The 20,182-nt window shown below is 36.2% G+C and overlaps 1 protein-coding gene across 1 annotated transcript; it reads left to right on the top strand.

Annotated features, from left to right (window-relative positions):
• Positions 1-7,937: 7,937 nt before the first annotated feature.
• LOC149240623 (myosin-2 heavy chain-like protein) lies at positions 7,938-15,754 on the top strand. The gene is made up of 8 exons (XM_089373769.1): positions 7,938-8,399; positions 8,609-8,738; positions 8,872-8,982; positions 11,650-11,814; positions 11,991-12,163; positions 12,267-14,808; positions 14,902-15,126; positions 15,245-15,754. Exons 2-8 carry the CDS (start codon positions 8,610-8,612, stop codon positions 15,296-15,298), a joined length of 3,399 nt encoding a protein of 1,132 aa, XP_089229895.1. The 5' UTR covers positions 7,938-8,399; position 8,609; the 3' UTR covers positions 15,299-15,754.
• Positions 15,755-20,182: the final 4,428 nt, after the last annotated feature.

The following is a 20,182-nucleotide window of genomic DNA, read 5'->3' as shown; positions in this document are numbered from 1 at the left end:
AAAACAAGGAATACGCAGTTCTTGATGACATCACTGAAAAGGTAAAGGTGCATGAAAATAATAATAATCAACAACAACAACCACCACAACAGCAACAGGCACCCCAAACACCTGAAAGTGGTGTTAGAAGATCTACCAGGATAAGTAGACCCCCTGAATGATACTCTCCTTCATTATATTATTTATTGTTGACTGATTCTGGTGAACCCGAATGTTATGAAGAAGTAGTTCAGGTAGAAACCAGGAAGAAGTGGGAGCAAGCCATGAAAGAAGAGATGGACTCCTTAGCACATAACCAGACTTGGGACTTAGTCAGGTTGCCTGCAGGTAAAACAACATTGCGGAATAAATGGGTTTACAGGCTGAAGGAAGAATATGGAGGAAAACAGAGGTATAAAGCTAGACTTGTGGTGAAGGGGTTTGCACAGAAGAAAGGTATTGATTTTGATGAAATATTTTCTCCTGTTGTTAAAATGACTTCAATCAGAACTATTTTAAGTCTTGTAGCAGCTGAAGATTTGCATCTTGAGCAGTTAGATGTAAAGACAACCTTTCTCCATGGGGATTTGGAGGAAGAGATATATATGCAGCAGCCACAAGGATACCAGGTGAAAGGGAAGGAGAAACTAGTGTGCAGGTTGAAGAAGAGCTTGTATGGCTTAAAACAGGCTCCAAGGCAGTGGTATCTAAAATTTGACAAGCTTATGTCTGAACAAGGTTATACTAGATGTCACTCTGATCATTGTGTTTATTTGAAAAAGCAAAATGATGGCAGCTATATTATATTGTTATTGTATGTAGATGACATGCTTGTTGCAGGATCTAACATGTAGGAAATAAATGTGCTCAAAAGAAAATTGGCAAATTCATTTGCAATGAAGGATTTGGGAGCTGCAAAACAAATCCTTGGTATGAGAATAACTAGAGACAAGAAAAATCGTAAATTAACATTGTCTCAAAATGAGTACATACAAAAGGTGTTGAAAAGATTTAACATGCACAATGCAAAACCAGTTAGTACACCTTTTGCTAGCCATTTCAAACTTAGCAAGGAAATGTGCCCAAAGACCCAAGAAGACATGGATTATATGTCTAAAGTTCCATATGCATCAGCAGTTGGAAGCTTAATGTATGCAATGGTCTGCACAAGGCCTGATATTGCACATGCAGTGGGAGTTGTAAGCAGGTACATGAACAATCCAGGAAAGGAACATTGGATGGCAGTGAAATGGATTCTCAGATATTTGAAAGGTACCACAAATCAAGCATTATGCTTTGGTGGTTCAAACATCTCCCTACAAGGATATGTTGATGTAGATATGGCAGGTAATAGAGATAACAGGAGGAGCACTACAGGATATGTATTTACTTTTGGAGGAACAGCTGTCAGTTGGGTTTCAAAAATCCAAAGTGTTGTTGCACTTTCAACAACAGAAGCAAAGTATGTTGCTGCTACAAAGGCTAGTAAAGAAATGATTTGGTTACAAAGGTTTATGGGTGAGTTGGCTAAGAAGCATGATATGGGCACGTTATACAGTGATAGCCAAAGTGCCATTCATCTTGCAAAGAACTCATCATTTCATTCCAGGACTAAACACATACAGCTCAAGTATCATTTCATACGATCAGTGTTGGAAGATGGAGAGTTGAAGCTGGAAAAGATACACACTAGCCGGAATCCTGCAGATATGCTAACAAAAGTTGTAACCAGGGAGAAACTGAGAACATGCTCAGTTTCAATTGGTCTTCAAGGATGACGATGAAGATGAGAAACAGCCAGGTCCAAAGAGGAGCCATTGTCCAGCAAATGAAGCAACGGTGGAGTTGCTACAATCATTCTCCAAGTGGGAGATTGTTGTGTGTGGAGCATGATTGTTCTGAGGTCTTTGTTTCAGCCGGATGTATACCCCAAGAAGTTTTGTACACCCCTCCACGCGAGGGGGTGTGGGGGGACTTGTCCCCCCCGCGGGGGTCCGGGGGCCAGCGGTCCCCTGGCGGGGGCTCAGGGGCAGCGCCCCCGAAGCCAAAAATAAATGTAAAATTGCCTTGTAAAAGTATAGTAATTTCTAGTCAATCTGGGCCGTTCATTAGGCGGATGATATGACGGTAGAACTTATGTTTGTTTAGGGTTTTTTGCCCTAGAAGGCAACCCCTCTCTTTGTATGAGGGTATTGTATTTGAGGCCGTGTGATAGATGTGTATTCTATGTGAGCGAGAAACAGAGAGGTGAGACTGTGAGAGAAAACAGAGGATATTACAGCGGATTTGTTGTAGGTTGTGTCTCTTCATTTTGCTGGATAATAGAAAGGAAGGACTGGCTGTTCGGGGTGGACGTAGCCCAAACTGGGTGAACCACGTATATCTGTGTCTCTCTTGTTTTGTGCGTTTTCTATGTTTATATTTCTGCAATATTTTATGTGTTCCATTGCTCCGTAATATATAATTTTCTAACACAACAGTGGGTTCATAGATTTGGAATGATGAAGGTGACAATACTGCCACCAATTCGAATGACGACCTCGAGCCTGTGTTATGGAGGAAACAGATGAAGAACATTGACCTACTGATGGGATGACAAAACTAACAAGAGAATTCCAGACAATGGTTAATCTGACTGAAACATTATATACCATAACCAAAGAGTAATCATAAGAAAGGTGATTAGTGATTGAAAAAGGATAAGTATACTAGGAATACCAGAGCTCAAATGAGCTTGCAAGACGAGCTTCACCACCCCAATTGTTGCAAACAAGTTTCCACTGAGGAGAGATGCCCATGCATCTATAAAGGTCGGATGAAAATACAATTACCAACGTGAGAGGATTGTTTATGGTGAACATTGGGTCATCGGATAACTTTATTTACATCTATAGTTATTATTATGAATGTTAAAAATAATTAATATGTAATTTAATCATATATACATGTTAAAAAAACATGTAACAAGATTCTTAGCCATGGAAATTCACCCTCATTTTGTCATGGAGATTCTTAATCTAAATAGGATCTTTTACAATACCGCGAGCCAATACCATGGCTTATCAAAACCACATGCCCAAAAAGCTATAAATCATTTCATATGAAACTTGTTCATATGACATTTTTTTAAATTAAATCTCAACCTTTGATTTGTGTATATTACTAAGAATATTCTAGAATATTTTATGAAGGTTAAATTCCTATCATCCACCTAATAATTAAATTAAAATTCTAGAAGACTTATTCCAAAATAGACATGTCAATATTAAATTAAAATTTTGGAACCCTAATTGCAAAATAGACATTCCTATGGGCATAATAATTATTAGGTGGATGGTAGAGATTTAACTTCCATACAATATTTTAGAATATTCTTAATAGTATGTGAGATTTATTTACAAAGTAGTTATGTATTGTAGATTTTGGACTTTTGTGGTTTGTTTTTGTAGATAGAGAGTTCATATTTTCCACAGTAATATACAAAGGTTGTCCAAAGGAGGATCCATATTCAAGACAAAGGTTAAGGAAATAAGAGGCAAAAGATAAGGAATAAATATAATATAATATAATTTAAAAATAATTATGCATTTTTTGTCCTTTCAATTAAATTCATTAATTAAAAAATTGTCATATGAAACGACTTATAGATTTTTAAATATGTGGTATTGATAAGCCATGGTATTGGCCCATGGTATTCTAACAAATGCTATTTCTAGATTAAGAATCTCCATGATAAAGTAGTAGCAAACCTCCATGGATATGAATATTGTTACATGCTTTTTTAAAATGTATATATGTTTACCTTATATATTTATTCTTTTTATCATTAATAATAATATCATAATTTAGTTTATATATATATATATATATATATATATATATATATATATATATATATATATACCCATATTGATGGGTATCTCTCTCTCTCTCTCTCTATATATATATATATATGAAATTTCAAATAAACTTATAAAAAGTAAAAGAAGTTAGTGATTCTAAGTAAAAGAAGATAGTGATTTTGTTAGTTGAGGCTCCAATATAAGTATCACACTTTGCAACAACCACAATATTAAGACTTTAATTTGAGACTTCAAAATAATGATAAATTCATCAACAATGGATATTTGAACTTATTACAAAAAGATCATTTTTGTCTTCTACATTCAATCACACCATATGATCCTACCATGTACACACTAAAGCATAAAGCATGAACATTGAAGCCTGATGTTGAGACTTACATGACATGTCCACACCAATGAGCCATTAATATTCTATATAGACACTACTTGACTTTTCTTATTTATGTAATTGAAATAATTGTTTTTCATTTCATTTTGAGAATTTTATCTAATTTCTTTAGTGTTGACATACTTATTTGTTTTTATAAGATGGATATATTTATTAGTTTGATTAGAAAACAAATCTATTTTAAGGTTGAATATTGAAATATCAAATGTGTGGTTACAAAGGCTACGATGCTTTGGATATATTCACACTTGAATCTAAACACAACTAGGTTTGTCCCTTCTAGCTTTTAGCCCGTGTGTCCGAAAACTCTATTCTTCTTCATTGTCAGAAGATTACGAATTTATGAATTTCTTCAAAAACCATGTCAGCGTACTATTATTGCTTGAAATGTTAGGATCCTACCAAATTCTTATTTAAAAATGGCTTCAAACTTGTTTTTCTTACTTATAAGGTCCTTCTTAAATCCAACTTATCAACTTGAAAGCTAAAATCAATTGTTCTTTTTCAAAATACATTATAGGTAATGTGTTTGACTAGGCTACTTGAAAACTTTTCAAGAATTTTTTAGCATAATTTGTAAAATCTTTGAAATTACATAAATAGTGAACACCAAATCATTGATTAGTTTAACCATAGAAATTAACATGGGTGAATATGTTTGATTGTTTTAAAGTAATATAAAACATATACCTTTCTGATATTGCTTCATTGAATGCAATTTTATGGTTAAGGTGGAATTACATTCACAACAAAAAATAAAAAATAAACACAAAATACATTATATTTAAATGATGGCTAGAAATAAAAATAAGACACTTTTAAAAAGAAACCCATCATAAAGAAATCATTTGACGTGTAAGAGTGCCCATTAAACTTATATCTTGATTGCCACATCTTAAAGAAAGGTAAGGAATTATTTGGCTTACTTTAAAAGTTTATTTTTATTTTAAAAAGTCTTTAAGAAAAGAACCCTTAAATCACTCAAATTTAATGACGTAAAAGGATAAGAAAATTAGTATTATAACAAATAATTTGAAATTGCAATTTAATGTGAATATAACATTTTAGGAAAAATCACATTTATTTTTCAAACTTTTTAAAGGCATTATAGGTAATGTGTAGTGACTATACATAATTGCACCAAATCATAGCTTAGTTTAGCATTAGAAATGAACATGGTTGATATGATGCTTACAAAGGCTATGATGCTTTGGATATATTCACACTTGAATCTAAACACAACTAGGTTTGTCCCTTTTAGCTTTTAACCTGGAAATCTCTATTCTTCTTCCTTATCAGAAGATTATGAATTTCTTCAAAATCCATGTTCACAGTTTATTATTGCTTGAAATGTTAGAATCCTACCAAATCCTTATTCAAAAATGGTTTCAAATTTATTTTTATTAATTATAAGGTCCTTCTTAAGTCCAACTCATCAATTTGAAAGCTAAAATAGATTGTTCATTTCCAAAATACATTATAGGTAATGTGTTTGACCAGGCTAACTGAAATTTTTTCAAGGATTGTTTAACATTAGAAATGAACACGGTTGAATATGTTTGATCGTTTTAAAGTAATATAAAGCATATACATTTTTTATATTATTTGGTTGAAGGTGATTTTATTGTCAAGGCCAAATTACATTCATAACAAAAAATTAAGAAAAACACATAATACATGATATTTAAATGATGGCTAGAAATAAAAATGAGACAATTTTAAAAAGAAACCCGTCATAAAAAAAATTATTTTACGTATAAGAGTGCCCATTAACTTTATATCTTGATTGTCACATCTTAAAGAAAGGTAAGGAAATATTTGGCTTACTTTAAAAGATTATTTTTATTTAAAAAGTCTTTAAGAAAAGCACTCTTAAGTCACTCAAATTTAATGAGGTAAAAGATAAGAAAATTATTATTATAATAAATAATTTGAAATTGTGATTTAATATAAATATAACATTTTAGGAAAAGTCACATTTCATATTCAAACTTTTTAAAGGCATTATAGGTAATGTGTTTGACTAGGATACTTGAAAACTTTTCAAGAATGGTTTAAGGTAATTTGTAAAATCTTTGAAAATACATAAATAGTGACTATACATAATTGCACCAAATCATTCGTTAGTTTAACATTAGAAATGAACATGGTTGAATATGATGCTTACAAAGGCTATGACGTTGTGGATTTATTCACACGTGAATCTAAACACAACTAGTTTTGTCCCTTTTAGCATTAGAAATGAACATGGTTGAATATGATGCTTACAAAGGCTATGATGATGTGGATTTATTCACACTTGAATCTAAACACAACTAGGTTTGTCCCTTTTAGCTTTTAGCCTAGAAAACTCTATTCTTCTTCCTTATCAGAAGAATATGACTTTTTTCAAAATCCATGTTCGCAGATTATTATTGCTTGAAATGTTAGAAACCTACCAAATTCTTATTTAAAAATGGTTTCAAATTTGTTTTTATTATTTATAAGGTCTTCCTTAAGTCCAACTCATCAAATTGAAAGCTAAAATCAATTGTTCATTTTCAAAATACAATATAGGTAATGTGTTTGACCAAGCTACTTGAAAACTTTTCAAGAATGGTTTAGCATAATTTGTAAAATCTTTGCAATTACATCAATAGTAACTATACATAATTGCACCAAATCATTAGTTATTTTAGCATTAGAAATGAACATGGTTGAATATGTTTGATCGTTTTAAAGTAATAAAACATATACATCTCCAATATTATTTGGTTGAAGGTAATTTTATGGTCAAGACCGAATTACATTCACAACAAAAAAATTAAGAAAAACACATAATACATGATATTTAAATGATGGCTAGAAATAAAAATCATACAATTTAAAAAAAAAAAAAAAAAAAAAAAAAATAAATAAATTGTTGTGTAAGAGTGCCAATTAAATTTATATATGGATTGTCACATCTTAAAGAAAGGTAAGAAATTATTTGGCACATCTTAAAAGAAAGGTAAGAAATTATTTGGCAAATCTTAAAAGAAAGGTAAGGAATTATTTGGCTTACTTTAAAAATTTAATGAAGTGAAAGGATAAGAAAATTAATATTATAACAAATAATTTGAAATTATGATTTAATGTAAATATAACATTTTAGGAATAGTCACATTTCATTTTCAATTTTTTAAAAAATATCGTCTAATTATTTTATGTTTTCGCCATTTTTCCTAGGGAACAATTTTTGGTCAGATTATGATTTTTTGTTATTTAAAATGTGTTTTTGAATGCATTAATAGATTCAAACACCCCAAAAAAACCTCTAAGATAATTGATTTATGAAATATTCACATTCTAACCCATCTCAACAAATAAAACAATTAAATTAAGATATTTTTATATTATAAAAATAATAAAGTATTTATGTTACCGTGTATAAACGCTTTTAACACTTTTATCATAAAACTAACGGATTATTTATATTAAAAATGTATAAACATAAAATTGCCTGCTCCCATTTTAATATTTATTATTATTTTAATGGGAGAAAAAGCTTAAAACCTTTTTTTTAAAGGCAAACCCAAAAACCGTTTAAATAAGATAATCCCAAAATATCAGACAGATGAGATGTGGGATAAATGAACGGTCAATTTAGTCACGGTGTAGTCAACTAACCCTCTGCCTCTTTTCTAGGGAAAATCTCTGGGTGGTCAAATCTTCAAAAAGGATCTTCAACTATGGTGCCAAATGGGAATCTCGTTCTGCAATAATGCTTTGACTCCACCAAATTGGACCATAGCGTTAGAATAGGGGAAACCCACTAACCCTGCTCACACGTTGATAGCGGGCCTCGCCAATTCCATTATTACCCACGTTATACTGTTTTCCGAACGTTGGATACTCCAACGGTTAACTATCCTTCGAATTTATAAACATATGATCGTGCTGCAAACTAATGTTACAAAGCGCAGTAATCCTCACTTGCAATCGATCAATATTGTCCTTGTATCCTCGATTCCTCAAGAAATATATAGCTCACTTTTTCTGTGTAAAAATAGTTTTAAGGTGCTCTGGACATCGTCAATCCATTATCTTAAGAAAGAAAATTACAGATAGATTGATAGGAGTGTTCAGACTGAACTGACCTTCTGGACGTTTGCTTAAAAGCTTCCTTACACACTCCCACCACAAGGGTGTGTATGAATCCCGAATATTTTTTAGTATTGATTATGTATTTGGTGTGAAATTTTTCTTCCATTACATTATTGGGTTGCCTGCATTTATTCAATTAGGGCATTTGAATATTCCTTTTGTTTCTCTGTTTTTTATATAATCCTCTGTAATCAACTTGTATGCATTGAACCCTGCTTTTGGGCTGACTCAGAATGATGAACTCTTTCAGAATGGAGTTGGGAAGTGCTACATTTGCTTGCAGCAGAACAGAAGAATCTCACAGTTCGAGTACTCTTTCATCCTGCCCTGCTTCCCCTGCACATCATGAAGAAATTATAACCCTGATGCCCAGCACAAATGTAACTGACTTTCTTCTTGCTTTCTCAGTATGTTATTTCATTTGTTAGGGTCTGAAATTCAGCAGTTCAATTTGCATAGGACCTTGGCTGTCTTATAACATAGATATGTGCTTAATTACAATTTACCATGTAGATAATAGTTCGACCACTCTCTGAAGAATCCAGCAGTTCGAGCACTCACTTATCCTGCTCGGCTTCCCCTGCGCGCCAGGAACGAATGATAAACCTGATGCCAAGCACAAAGGTAACTAACTTTCTTTTTGCGCTCTCAGTATCTTTATTTTACGTTCCGGACTTCACTCGTTCATTTGTATAGGACCTTGACTATTTATAACATGGATAGGTGCTGAATTGTTAGGGTTTTTTACTTAAACAATATACCATGTAGATAATAAATTTTATTTCTTAGAAACATTGTTCTAGTTCAGCATTCTCTTCCTTATGTTGACATGCATCCACGAGGAAACAGAGCTATGATAGTACAACCTGGGTTCAGAGTTCTCCGGAAAAATGAACCTGTTAGTGTTAGAGAGTTCTTCCCATTAACATGATGTCACCATAAGACCCAATTCCATAGGAGGAGAGCTCATGTTCCTGGAAATCAAGCTCCCTATATGATTGGGAAATGTGTTGCCAAGAAATGTCATGAGTTTTTTGGTTATGTTCACAGTGGTCGATTACTAAACTGGAACAAATCTGCTTCATTGCTCACATATTTCCATACTTAGGCTAGCGAAGTCCTTGCGTTGTCTTGTCCTTTTGAAAAACATAAAGAGTAGCAATAGGATTTCTTTATCTGGGAACAAGGATCTGAAATTTAGTTGCTGTTCTGGAATACTTCTGCAATTCAGTGTATACTCTAAATATTTTTCTCTAACTAGTAACAAGCAACAAATCCCCCGAAGTTTGATATTCATTGAAGTTACCTTGGTCTAGAGGTTGGGGAGTAGGAATTCTTACTGGTAGAAATGTTTTCGACTCTCGTGAACTCAATTCACTGGGACAGACTATGATGCCAATGCATTGATACCTAACAAGAAGGAACCCCACTGGTGGCAAGGCTAAGCAGACTTGAATTCTCTTTTTCTTCTTGAATTATTGAAGGACCAGCCCATAATGTTCTATAAAGCTTGAAGTGTTTACGTTCTAGATTATTTTAGTTGACAGTTCTGGTTCAAATTCCAAATATAGAAGCCTCTTATAGTCATATGCAGGTCTAGAGGCTGGGGAGTAGGAATTCTTATTGGTGGAAATGGTTTCAACTCCCCTGAGCTCAATTCACTGGGACAGACTACGGTGCCAATGCATTGATACCTGACAACAAGGAACCCCGCTGGTGGCAAGGCTTAAGCAGACTCGAATTATCATTTTCTTCTTGAATTATTGAAGGGGCAGACCAAAATGTTCGATAAAGCTTGAAGTGTTTACATTCTAGTTTATTTCAGGTGACAGTTCTGGTTCAAATTTCAAATATAGAACCCTCTTATAGTCATATGCAGGTCTAGAGGTTGGGGAGTAGGAATTCTTACTGGTGGAAATGGTTTCACTTCCCGTGAACTCAATTTACTGGGACAAACTATGATGCTAATGTGTCGATACCTGCCAACAAGGAACCCCGCTGGTGGCAATGTTGAGCATACTCGAATTCCCTTTTCTTCTTGAACTATTGAAGGACCAGCCCAAAATGTTCTATAAAGCTTAAAGTGTTTACATTCTAGGTTACTTTAGGTGCCAGTTCTGGTTCAAATTCCAAATATAGAAGCCTCTTATACTCTTCAGTGTTGGAAATATCTCTGATGTCTCCCTGTAACATTATTTGCAAAAGTGGTCATACGTTAATGTCGTTACACTATCAACTTGGTTCTGGGAGATACAAATTGTTTTTTTTTCTTAAATCTTTTGAAACCGTCTCAACTCCTATGAACCCAATTCACAGGGACAAAATATATGGCATCAGGAAACCCGGATGGCAAGGCTAAGCAGACTTGAATTCTCTTTTTCTGCTTGAAATACTGAAAGACCAGCCCAGAAATGTTCTATAGGCTTTTAAGGTATTTGTATTCTAGTTGATTTTAGGAGAGAGTTCTGGTAGATATGAATTGTTTTCTTTCAACTCTTTGGAAGTTCACATTCACCTTCAAACTTATTTACACCTGACTGTGAAACCTGATAGTTATTCGTTTACTTTTTATCTGAAGAATTCATTATGAGAATCATTCAAGATACCAAGCTTTTATTATTTTCTTTTTACCAGTCACTTCTAAATGCCTGCAATTTTTCTAGCAGAGAATTTTTCATCTGTAATTAGATTGTTGGTGAAGCGTTCAAAGGCTGGTATTAAAGCTCGATATTTTGGGAAAGATAGTGCCAACTCACTTATCAATGTGATCATTCTTCATTGAACATTCTAATACATGGAATCTAGTAGGATGTTCGACTAAGGTGTCAGATTTATCTTAATTTTCTTAGATGTAGATGAGATAATCATAGGACAGACTGAGGCAAATTTAGTACAAGACTTTGGGTGTGTAGGTTCTCAGTCTGAATCTATTCAGATGAGCTCTTCTGTTTCTTCTTTTGTTTATGTTTCTCAATCTGTCATCTCAGAAGATCCTTCCTGGCATAATTTCAAGTTCACTAGTTGCATGGATCTTATTGTTCAAACAGAGTCCACATTATGTTAAGCAGGACCTTGATTTCATCAGTACAACTGAAAATGGGCAATGTTCCATTGTCCTTATTCTGAACATAAAAGTCTCCATGCTGACCATTTTGTAATAAAATAAGGTGTGTTGCATATAAAGTGATGAAATTAAGGAAGCATTCAGATTCCCTGGATTCAATCAAAATGATCAGTTAGGTTCAAGAATGTTCTAACATTGAAAACATGGGAATTGGTGTATGAATACAGGTGTCCAACAAAGACAGTGTAGAAAGGCGTAACAATGTCATAAAGGCTGAGGATGGCATAACCCCAAGCACCCAAACAAGTTTGTCTATGGTTAAGTCTCCATTGAATTGGTTCCCACGAAAGAGGACAGAATCGTATCTAGAGCGGAAGATAAGAATGCTTCAGGTATATAAGTCTGCACTTCATACCCTCCAAAAATTTTAATGTCCTAGTTATGATGTTTTTAATGATCCACTACATTTACTCTTAAAATGATATGTTTAGTTGCATGCCAATACAACCCTCATCTGAGTCTCTCTCGCATCTCAACGACATCACAAATTTTCAAAATTTGAACACAGGAAAAGGAAGGTACAAATGCCACACTTGACGAGACATTGGGTGATTCAAATCCACATTTACCTAGGATAGAAAGAGAGAAGCTAGCAGCACAAACTGCAGCAAGAGTAGCTATGGAGGCTCGTAAAGTTGCATTGGTGGAAGCATCCTGGTGCCGAATTCTCAAGGCAGCTAGGTTGTAGCCCTTGACACCCTGTCTATATTTTTTTTCCTTCAATTCTCTATCACCACTGCTTTCCTTACATTTCAGCCATATGTTACTTGTATTTTCTGTTCAGAATTCAATGTACATTAGCTGAAGTAGAACTGAAGAAAGCTGAACAAAAGGCAGCAGAAGCTTTTGATTCTGCAGCAGCCGTCCGAGTGATAATTGATAACAATCCTGGGGATTCCAAGCACTCTTTGGAAATTGAGACCTCAACTACTGATGGAAGATCAACGCATACTGTCTCTGCATCATTGGAAACAGCTTTTGAAGTGGAAAAGGAAGTTGCGGAAGCTGTGAAAATAGCATTTTTCCGTTTGGCTCATCTTCCATCTTCCTCCATAAAAGACATATTTAATGCTAATCATGATGCATGTAAAAGTGCAAGCATGAACCTAGATGAAAATGCTGTTAAGTTCAACAACGATTCAGAAAGTAAAGATTTCTCTTCTGAAGCATGTTCCGAAAGTGAAGCTCAGACTGAAGGCGAACATCAGACTGACTCTGAGTTGGAAAGAAATGCAGATACTACTGCTGCTGAGACAAACTGTATCCAGATTAGGAAGAATGCAACAAAGGGACTGGTTCAAAAACATAGAGACTGTCCTAAAAGTTACCAATCTAACAGACAACCTGCAAAAGAAATTCTAGTTTCTGAAGAGCTTATTGACTTAATGCTTGGGAGATTAAAGCTTCTAAAAGAAGAGGAGCTTGTCTCTCTTGCCATGATTGTCGCGACCCGTGGTCTAAGTGCTATGCTTAAGGAGGATAACAAGGAGCAAGAACTTAATGGCAAGTGCAGTTCTGAGGGTCTAGGAGATATCTTGGTTAAACACATTTCTCGGCTGGAGGCAGAAAAGGCTGCTGCTGTTGCTGCTGCATCTAAGGTTGTGGCTGTGCCTGGAAATAACAGAAGAGAACCCACTTCTGAAATTTTCCCCGATCTTGGAAGCATACTTGTAAAACATGTTTCAAAATTGGAGAAGGAAGTTCAGGAAGCGAAAAGGTTGGCAAAAGCTATAAAGTCTGAAGACATTAGAAATTTAAGAGAACTGCAAGAGGATGGTGAAAGTTTGTTTGAAGATTCAACAAAGGATAATTATTTTGGAACGAATTCTGAGCTTGGCAGAAAAATCGTAAAGCATGCTGAACTAATGATCCATGTATCAGAAAAACCAGCAAAACTAGCAGAATCAGAACAGCACAATGCTGAAGGTTTGGATGCAATCTTGGTTGAAAAGATCCATGTGCCAGAAAGAGAACAGTTAATTCCCACAGGAGAAAAATATACAAAGATGCATCAGCCAAAATCAGGATTGTCCAAGAAACAAAGCATGGAAATTGATTTGAATCCAGTAGATGGTATTGACACTGAATATGACAAAGAGAACAGAGATACAAATATATATTCAACTGAGAATAAGACACTCGAAATGAAGAGTAAATTTGATATTCTGAACATCAACAGCCTGGATGGTGACCTCAGTACTATTCCCCTGGAGCATGTAACTGAGCTTGAACAAGAGATTCTTGCAGTGAAGAATGCCTCCGACGTTGTTGAGCCAGTGCAGAGAAAGAAAAACCACAATAATGAAAATAGTAAGGAAGGTCTAGGTAAGATTTTGGTCAAACGTGTCTCAAAACTTGAGAAAGAGAAGTTGGCAGCAGCAGCAATGTCAAATGAAGCATTTGGTAGTCCACAGCGAAAGAAACAGCTTCATTGTGTGGAGAGTTTGGAGAAAGACTTAGTCAAGCATATTTCAAAGCTCGAGAAAGAGAAATTGGCAGCAGCAGTATTGTCCAATGAAGCATCTACTGGTGTGCAAAGAATAAAACAACACCATTATGTGAAGGATGACGAAAGTTTGGATAAAGTCTTAGTTAAGCATATCTCAAAGCTTGAGAAGGAAAAAATGGCAGCATCAGCAGCATTGACAACAAATTCAGTGCAGAATGTAGACAGAAAACATCAACCGCATGATACAGTTGAGGATAGTTTGGATAAGGTATTGGTCAAACATATATCAAAATTGGAGAAGGAGAGACTGGCAGCATTACCATCTGATAAAGAATCATTTCAGAGGGTGCAAAGAAGTCAGAATCGCTGTGACAGGAAGGATGGAGAGAGTTTAGAAAATATCTTAGTCAAGCATGTATCAAAATTGGAGAAGGAGAAACTGGCAGCATTAGCATCGGAAAAGGAATCATTTCAGGGGGTACAAAGAAGTCTGAATCACTATGATGTTACCGGAGAGAGTTTAGAAAATGTCTTGGTGAAACATGTCTCTAAGCTGGAAAAAGCAAAAATACAAGCAGTGCAAGAAGCATCTGAGAGGGTACAGAAAGGCCAACGTGAGTGTGATGCAAAGAATGAAGATAGTTTAGATAAGGTTTTGGTGAAGCACGTCTCTCGACTGGAGAAGGAGAAAAATATGGCAGCAGCACAAGAGACATTTCAAAGGGTTCCAAGAAATCGATGCCAAAGTGATGAGGGTAGTATTGAGAGTTTAGATAAGGTCTTGGTTAAGCATCTCTCTCGGCTTGAGAAGGAGAAGCAGAGAGAATCATCAAAAGGTTCTGAAATTCTGCCACGGAGTTCAAAGTCTCAGACTAGGGTAAGTTCTTTAACTAAATGTGCAAGTACAGTCAATCGAATTGCAATGAGACAAACTGAACATACTGATATTTTACTGTCATTTATTGAACAGGATCAAGTAGTCCATCCTTCTCATAATGATCTATGTGGGCCCATTGTTGGAGAGATGTCTAAGATAGAGATTGAGAAGCAGCAGACAACAATGGCAAATGTAGCTGGAGGCAGTGTCTTGCAAAGGCACAGGAATGCTAGAGCTCAAGAAATACAAGAGGCATGGGGAGGCTCCAGTCTGGGCAATTCTCTGAGGCGTCACATGTCTCAACTTGAGGCTGACAAGGTAATTTTCGTCTAGTCCAGTAAAGGACACTGACTTTTGTTCAATTTTGATCAATTGTGAGGTTTTCTAGCTAGTTATCATTTTCCATAGTAATGAAGTTTTCTTTTTTCTCATCAAGGCTGCTTGGCATCGAGCAGAGGAGGAAGCACGGATGCAAGCATCTCAATACTGAATGAAGGCCATAGAATTTTTATGTTAGTTGTATTTTTTGATTTTCCATAGCGTTTTGGCTTCTGATTAATTAATTTTTTGTCTTTATGCAAGCATCTCAATACTGAATGAAGGCCATAGAATTTTTATGTTAGTTGTATTTTTTGATTTTCCATAGCGTTTTGGCTTCTGATTAATTAATTTTTTGTCTTTATATGTTAGACAGAAAATCTTTATTTTATGATCTCTTTCCTTCATTCAATTATATCTTCTGTTTAGTCCCAGGCATCACTTGAAATTTCCCTACTTCGAGATTTCAACAGCTGATGTATACTGTGGATTGTATCTGTCATCAACAAACAATTGGTCCTAGACTTTGTTTTCTTCCTTTAGTCTCCTGTTGTATTAGGATTGCCATTGCAGAACTTCATCAATTATTGTGTGACACTGAGAACGCAATTCTTGACAACTTTTTTTTCAACGCATCTTTCTAGTACAGTTTCGTGTTTCGTCCTCTCTAGTTTGTGCATCTTTCTACATGTATCTACCATATGAATTAATAAAACGAGGTGCCAAACAAGGTTAATTTCTGTCTTTGGTTGGTTGGTGTGTCTGGGGACATTGGTACCCTGGGTCAGTTTCCACAATGATCAGTCTATACTAATGTCAATAGTTCAATCAAATCCAACGTTTGAGATGACTACTAAAAATTTAATTCAGCAGAAACAATTGTGTGAATTGTGTCCAAGTTTCTGGAGCATTACTTAACAATTATATCTCAAAGTAAAATTACAATAACCAGCAATTAAAGGGCTGTTGTTGGACTCTTGGGTTTACTTCTAACCACATATGGAAATAGTGTGGAAGTTTAATTCCATGTAGCTAGATGTGGGAATGTGCTTTAAGAATCTGGAGTTCAGTATAGTCAAAGTAGACAGAGTGCAACCATCCTGCAAGTAACTAAAATTAGCAAGCAAATGAATCCTGGGTTGCTTTTAAACTATAATTTTTCTATATGATAACTTCCAGGGTTTCTTAACAATGGATTCAATATGTCCCAAGGTAAACTAATGTTAATCAACCTCAAAAAATGGGCTTCGGAACCTGTGTTTCTTTCAAAAGACAATTGCTTATTTTTAGACAATGTCCATATACAGCAGCAGATACCCACCCATCTGAAATTCATTTTTTAACGGTTCTCATAATATGGTCAAACGAGAAAAATTCCCTTATGTTCCAAACTACAGAGAGGACTATGAAGTTGTGATATGCCATTTCCTCTAAACTGTCTTGCATTGCTTCAATAACAATTTCTTAGAATTCCATGGGGAATAATTGAATCACCTATCCATGCATTCAAACTAAATTTTAAATATTGTAACCATTCATACACTAAATTTTTATTGCGATCATGCGATTATCCACTTGCAGGTTACAGTGTTGAACTGAACAAGGGTCAAATGTTGGCCTCACCTGTAGCCCCTGCAATATATAAAGTTTTATCATATAGAAAAAACAATACCCCATATTGCGACTTAATTTATGTTCAATGTTAGATTTATTTTTGTTTCATATGACATAATATGTATAGGATCAAAGCTGAACTTGACATTTTAGAGGCACAACACGGTATTCTAATGCATTTCGTGTAGTTATTTGTTGACGAGAAGCTTCCATAGAGTGGCATTTCGAGTGGCAACACTTAAATGACAATAGTGAATTCCTATCTTATCTTTGTAAGATTAACAAAGATGCTTACCATGACAATATCTGGCTAAGGGTGGATCCACAATCTTGGATTTCAAGGTGGATGTCTAAACATTTTCAATGTAAGTTAATAGATTCTCTTATTGGTGTTAATCGACAACTTCAACTTAAAGGAGGTTCTCCAACATTTGAAGATTAGAGATTAGGGTTTCTCTCTCTGCATCTACATTGTTCATCTAAACGGTATTCTAATGCATTTCATGTAGTTATTTGCTGACGAGAAGTTTCCGTCGAGTGGCAACACTTAACTGAGAATAGTGAAATGTTATCCTATCTTTGTAAGGTTAACAAAGGTGCTTACTATGACAATATCTAGCTAAGGCTGGATCCACGATCTTGAATTTCAAGGTGGATGTCTAAATATTGTCAAGGTAATTTAATAGATTCTTCTATTGGTGTTAATGGACAACTTTAGCCTAGAAAGAGGTGCTCAAACATTTGAAGATTAGAGATAAGGGCTTCCTTCTTTGACATCTACATTGTTCATCCTTTTATATCATTTGTTCCCTCTCTCTTAAGCTCATCTAATTATGTACCAATGTCGGATAACGATGGCTAGGGTTATAGTGGGCAAGCAATATGCCGCCGCCGCACAGGAAACCAGGGAACAGAGCAGTCATGGATCAGCGCCGCAAGGGATAAACGATGCAAAGGATAGCTCGGACCCTTTCCTTACTCGATCCGCAGTTCACATCGACGCAGGAAGCGCAGTCAAACAGAGCAGGGCTGCTCGCGATGGAGGGAAGGCTACGCGGCCGGATGAACCCCTGCCCCCAATCCGACCTTCCCGTGATGATCAATCCAGTTTTCTCAAGCGAAATAATAAGGGAGAGAGCGAATACGTTGAACCGAGGATTAATGAGATTTCCCAAACGTTGCTCTGCTTAAAGGCTCTTCATCTGCGCAGAATGATCGTTATGGATGAAGATCTCAGGGCTCTGACCCGCGCTCGCAGCCACATACTGCAGGCTCCTAAACTGGAGAAGTGCTCGGGGTTTTCGACTCTCAGGCTTCTCGAAGTTGAACGGTCCGGCAGATCCGCCATTGATCAATCAGATAGGGCCCGGATGGAAAATCGCCATGGCAGATCTGCTCTAGGAAGCACTAGAAGCCCTGGAACTGGGTCCAGGTCCTTCTTTGACTCTTTTCAGGTTCAAATTTCTCAGCCTACAGGCAGAACCATCCTGCAATGGGTCAGCTCTTCAGATCTGGTGCTGAATCTTAAACTGGAGCTAGAACGGCGGATTGGGATCCCTTCAGACCTTCAGAGACTTCTCTTTCAAGGTAAACAACTTGAAGATCTTCTTCCCCTCTCTTCTTATAGCATTACTAGGAACAGCTCAATGGTGGTAACCCTTCGTTTGAGAGGGGGAGCTGTCGGACAGCCATCTTCAGCTGCGGCTTTTTCATACAAAGATGCCGTCCATGCTCAGATGCCCAAGAAAACAGCTCCACCAGCTCAGGCTCCCAAACCTTTTTTGGTGGACAAACTAGAGGAAACCCCTTCAATTGAAATAATGCATCCAACGTTGGATGAGCAAATCCAAAAGTATGCAGAGCATGGCATTATTTGCAGGTTTAATGGGCTATGGCCACGCACAGCAGATCTCTATCAATGGATTCACTCTCACTGGACCAACAACTGCAAGGTTCTTCTCTGCTCAAAGGGTTTCTTCATTGTAGTGTTTGCTTTCAGTGAGGACTACCAAACAACGTTAATGGAAGGCCCATGGTTTTGGGGCTCAGCAGGTTTATTCCTCACCCCTTGGTTCCCAGATTTCGATCCCTCTACAGCAATCATTTCCAAGCTCCCCATCTGGGTCAGACTTCCTAATCTCCCGGCGCATCTATGGCACTTTGCTGTATTCCAAGGGATCGGCAATACTCTAGGCCGCTTTCTAACTACAGACACCTCTAGAGGGGAAAAGGGCATATACACCTTCGCCAGAATCTGTGCAGAAATAGACATGAGCAAAGGTTTACCTGATCAGATTATTCTCAAAATTGGAGACTTCCATTGGACTCAGACCCTGGATTATGAGAACACAGCCTTCCGCTGTCGAACTTGCCATCACACAGGGCACCTTCAAAGCTCTTGTCCCTCGAAGCCTGCCCAAAAGAAGAAAGCCAATCCTAAGCCGAAATCCAAAAGCTGGAAACCTCATGATCCTCCCCCCATGGATGATGTTGATGATTTTGATTCCAGCTCAGATGAAGAGGAAGGGGATGTGGAAGGAATGGACGCAACGCTGGCACAGGACCCGCCCTCGACTGGTCCTGAGGATTCTACTGTCCCTCCAAACTCACAGAAAAGAACTCTGGAGTCCTCTCCCTCGGATTCAGACAAGGAAACTTCTCCATCATCCCAGCTCAGTTTGCAAATCATGCCAGCACAGCAGAGTCATCTTCGATGGGTCAAAGTTGGTAAACAGAAAGGGAAAAAATGTCGAATAGTTGATTCTACCCACGTTGGGTAGAATCCTTTGTTCTTCTCTTGTTACTCTGTTCCTCTTGTCACTTCTTGCTTAGCACTACTCTCTTCCTGTTCTCTCTTAGGGGCCGAGGTGGATAGTCTATCCTTTCCGGCTACCCGTTTTCTTGCTTCTCTTGATTGTAACTTCATATTGTACCATTCGTACTCTTAATAGAATTAGTTTTACGGAGAAAAAAAAAAGCTCATCTAATTATGTGTTTCCTTTGTCACCCTTCTCTTTTCACTCCTTTTTTCTCTTTAATGTAGTTTATTTTTTACCTCAAATCCCCAACCTTAATATTCTTCACTTGACTCATTTTGTTTTGTTGTTTTCATTTTATTTATTTATTGTCATTTTTCTTTTATCTTTAGTTCCAAGCTTCAAATTGTCCTTCTATTTATTATTTTGGTAATTGTATTATTTTGATTTAATTTTATATCTATTCCTTTCGCTTAAATTCAAAAGTTTAGACTACCTGTTCTTTCTTGAAAAATTTAGATTCCCACTCTTAATTCTCTAGCTCATAACTTGCCCTCTTTGCTTTATATTTATTTTCTCTTCTCCTTATCAGTGACATTTTCTCTTCTCCTTGGAGCACACTAGCCTTGGAGAAAGGAAGGCAAAGGAAGGACAAGAAAGCAAAGATTAGGCAAGGAAAAGATGGA

This window comes from Pinus tabuliformis, chromosome 8 (assembly GCF_031772625.1).
Source record: "Pinus tabuliformis cultivar Carrire ecotype Pingquan chromosome 8, CPIR1, whole genome shotgun sequence".
NCBI lineage: Eukaryota > Viridiplantae > Streptophyta > Pinopsida > Pinales > Pinaceae > Pinus > Pinus tabuliformis.
The sequence above is the reverse complement of the archived record's forward strand: the minus strand, read 5'-3'. Positions and strand labels throughout refer to the sequence as shown.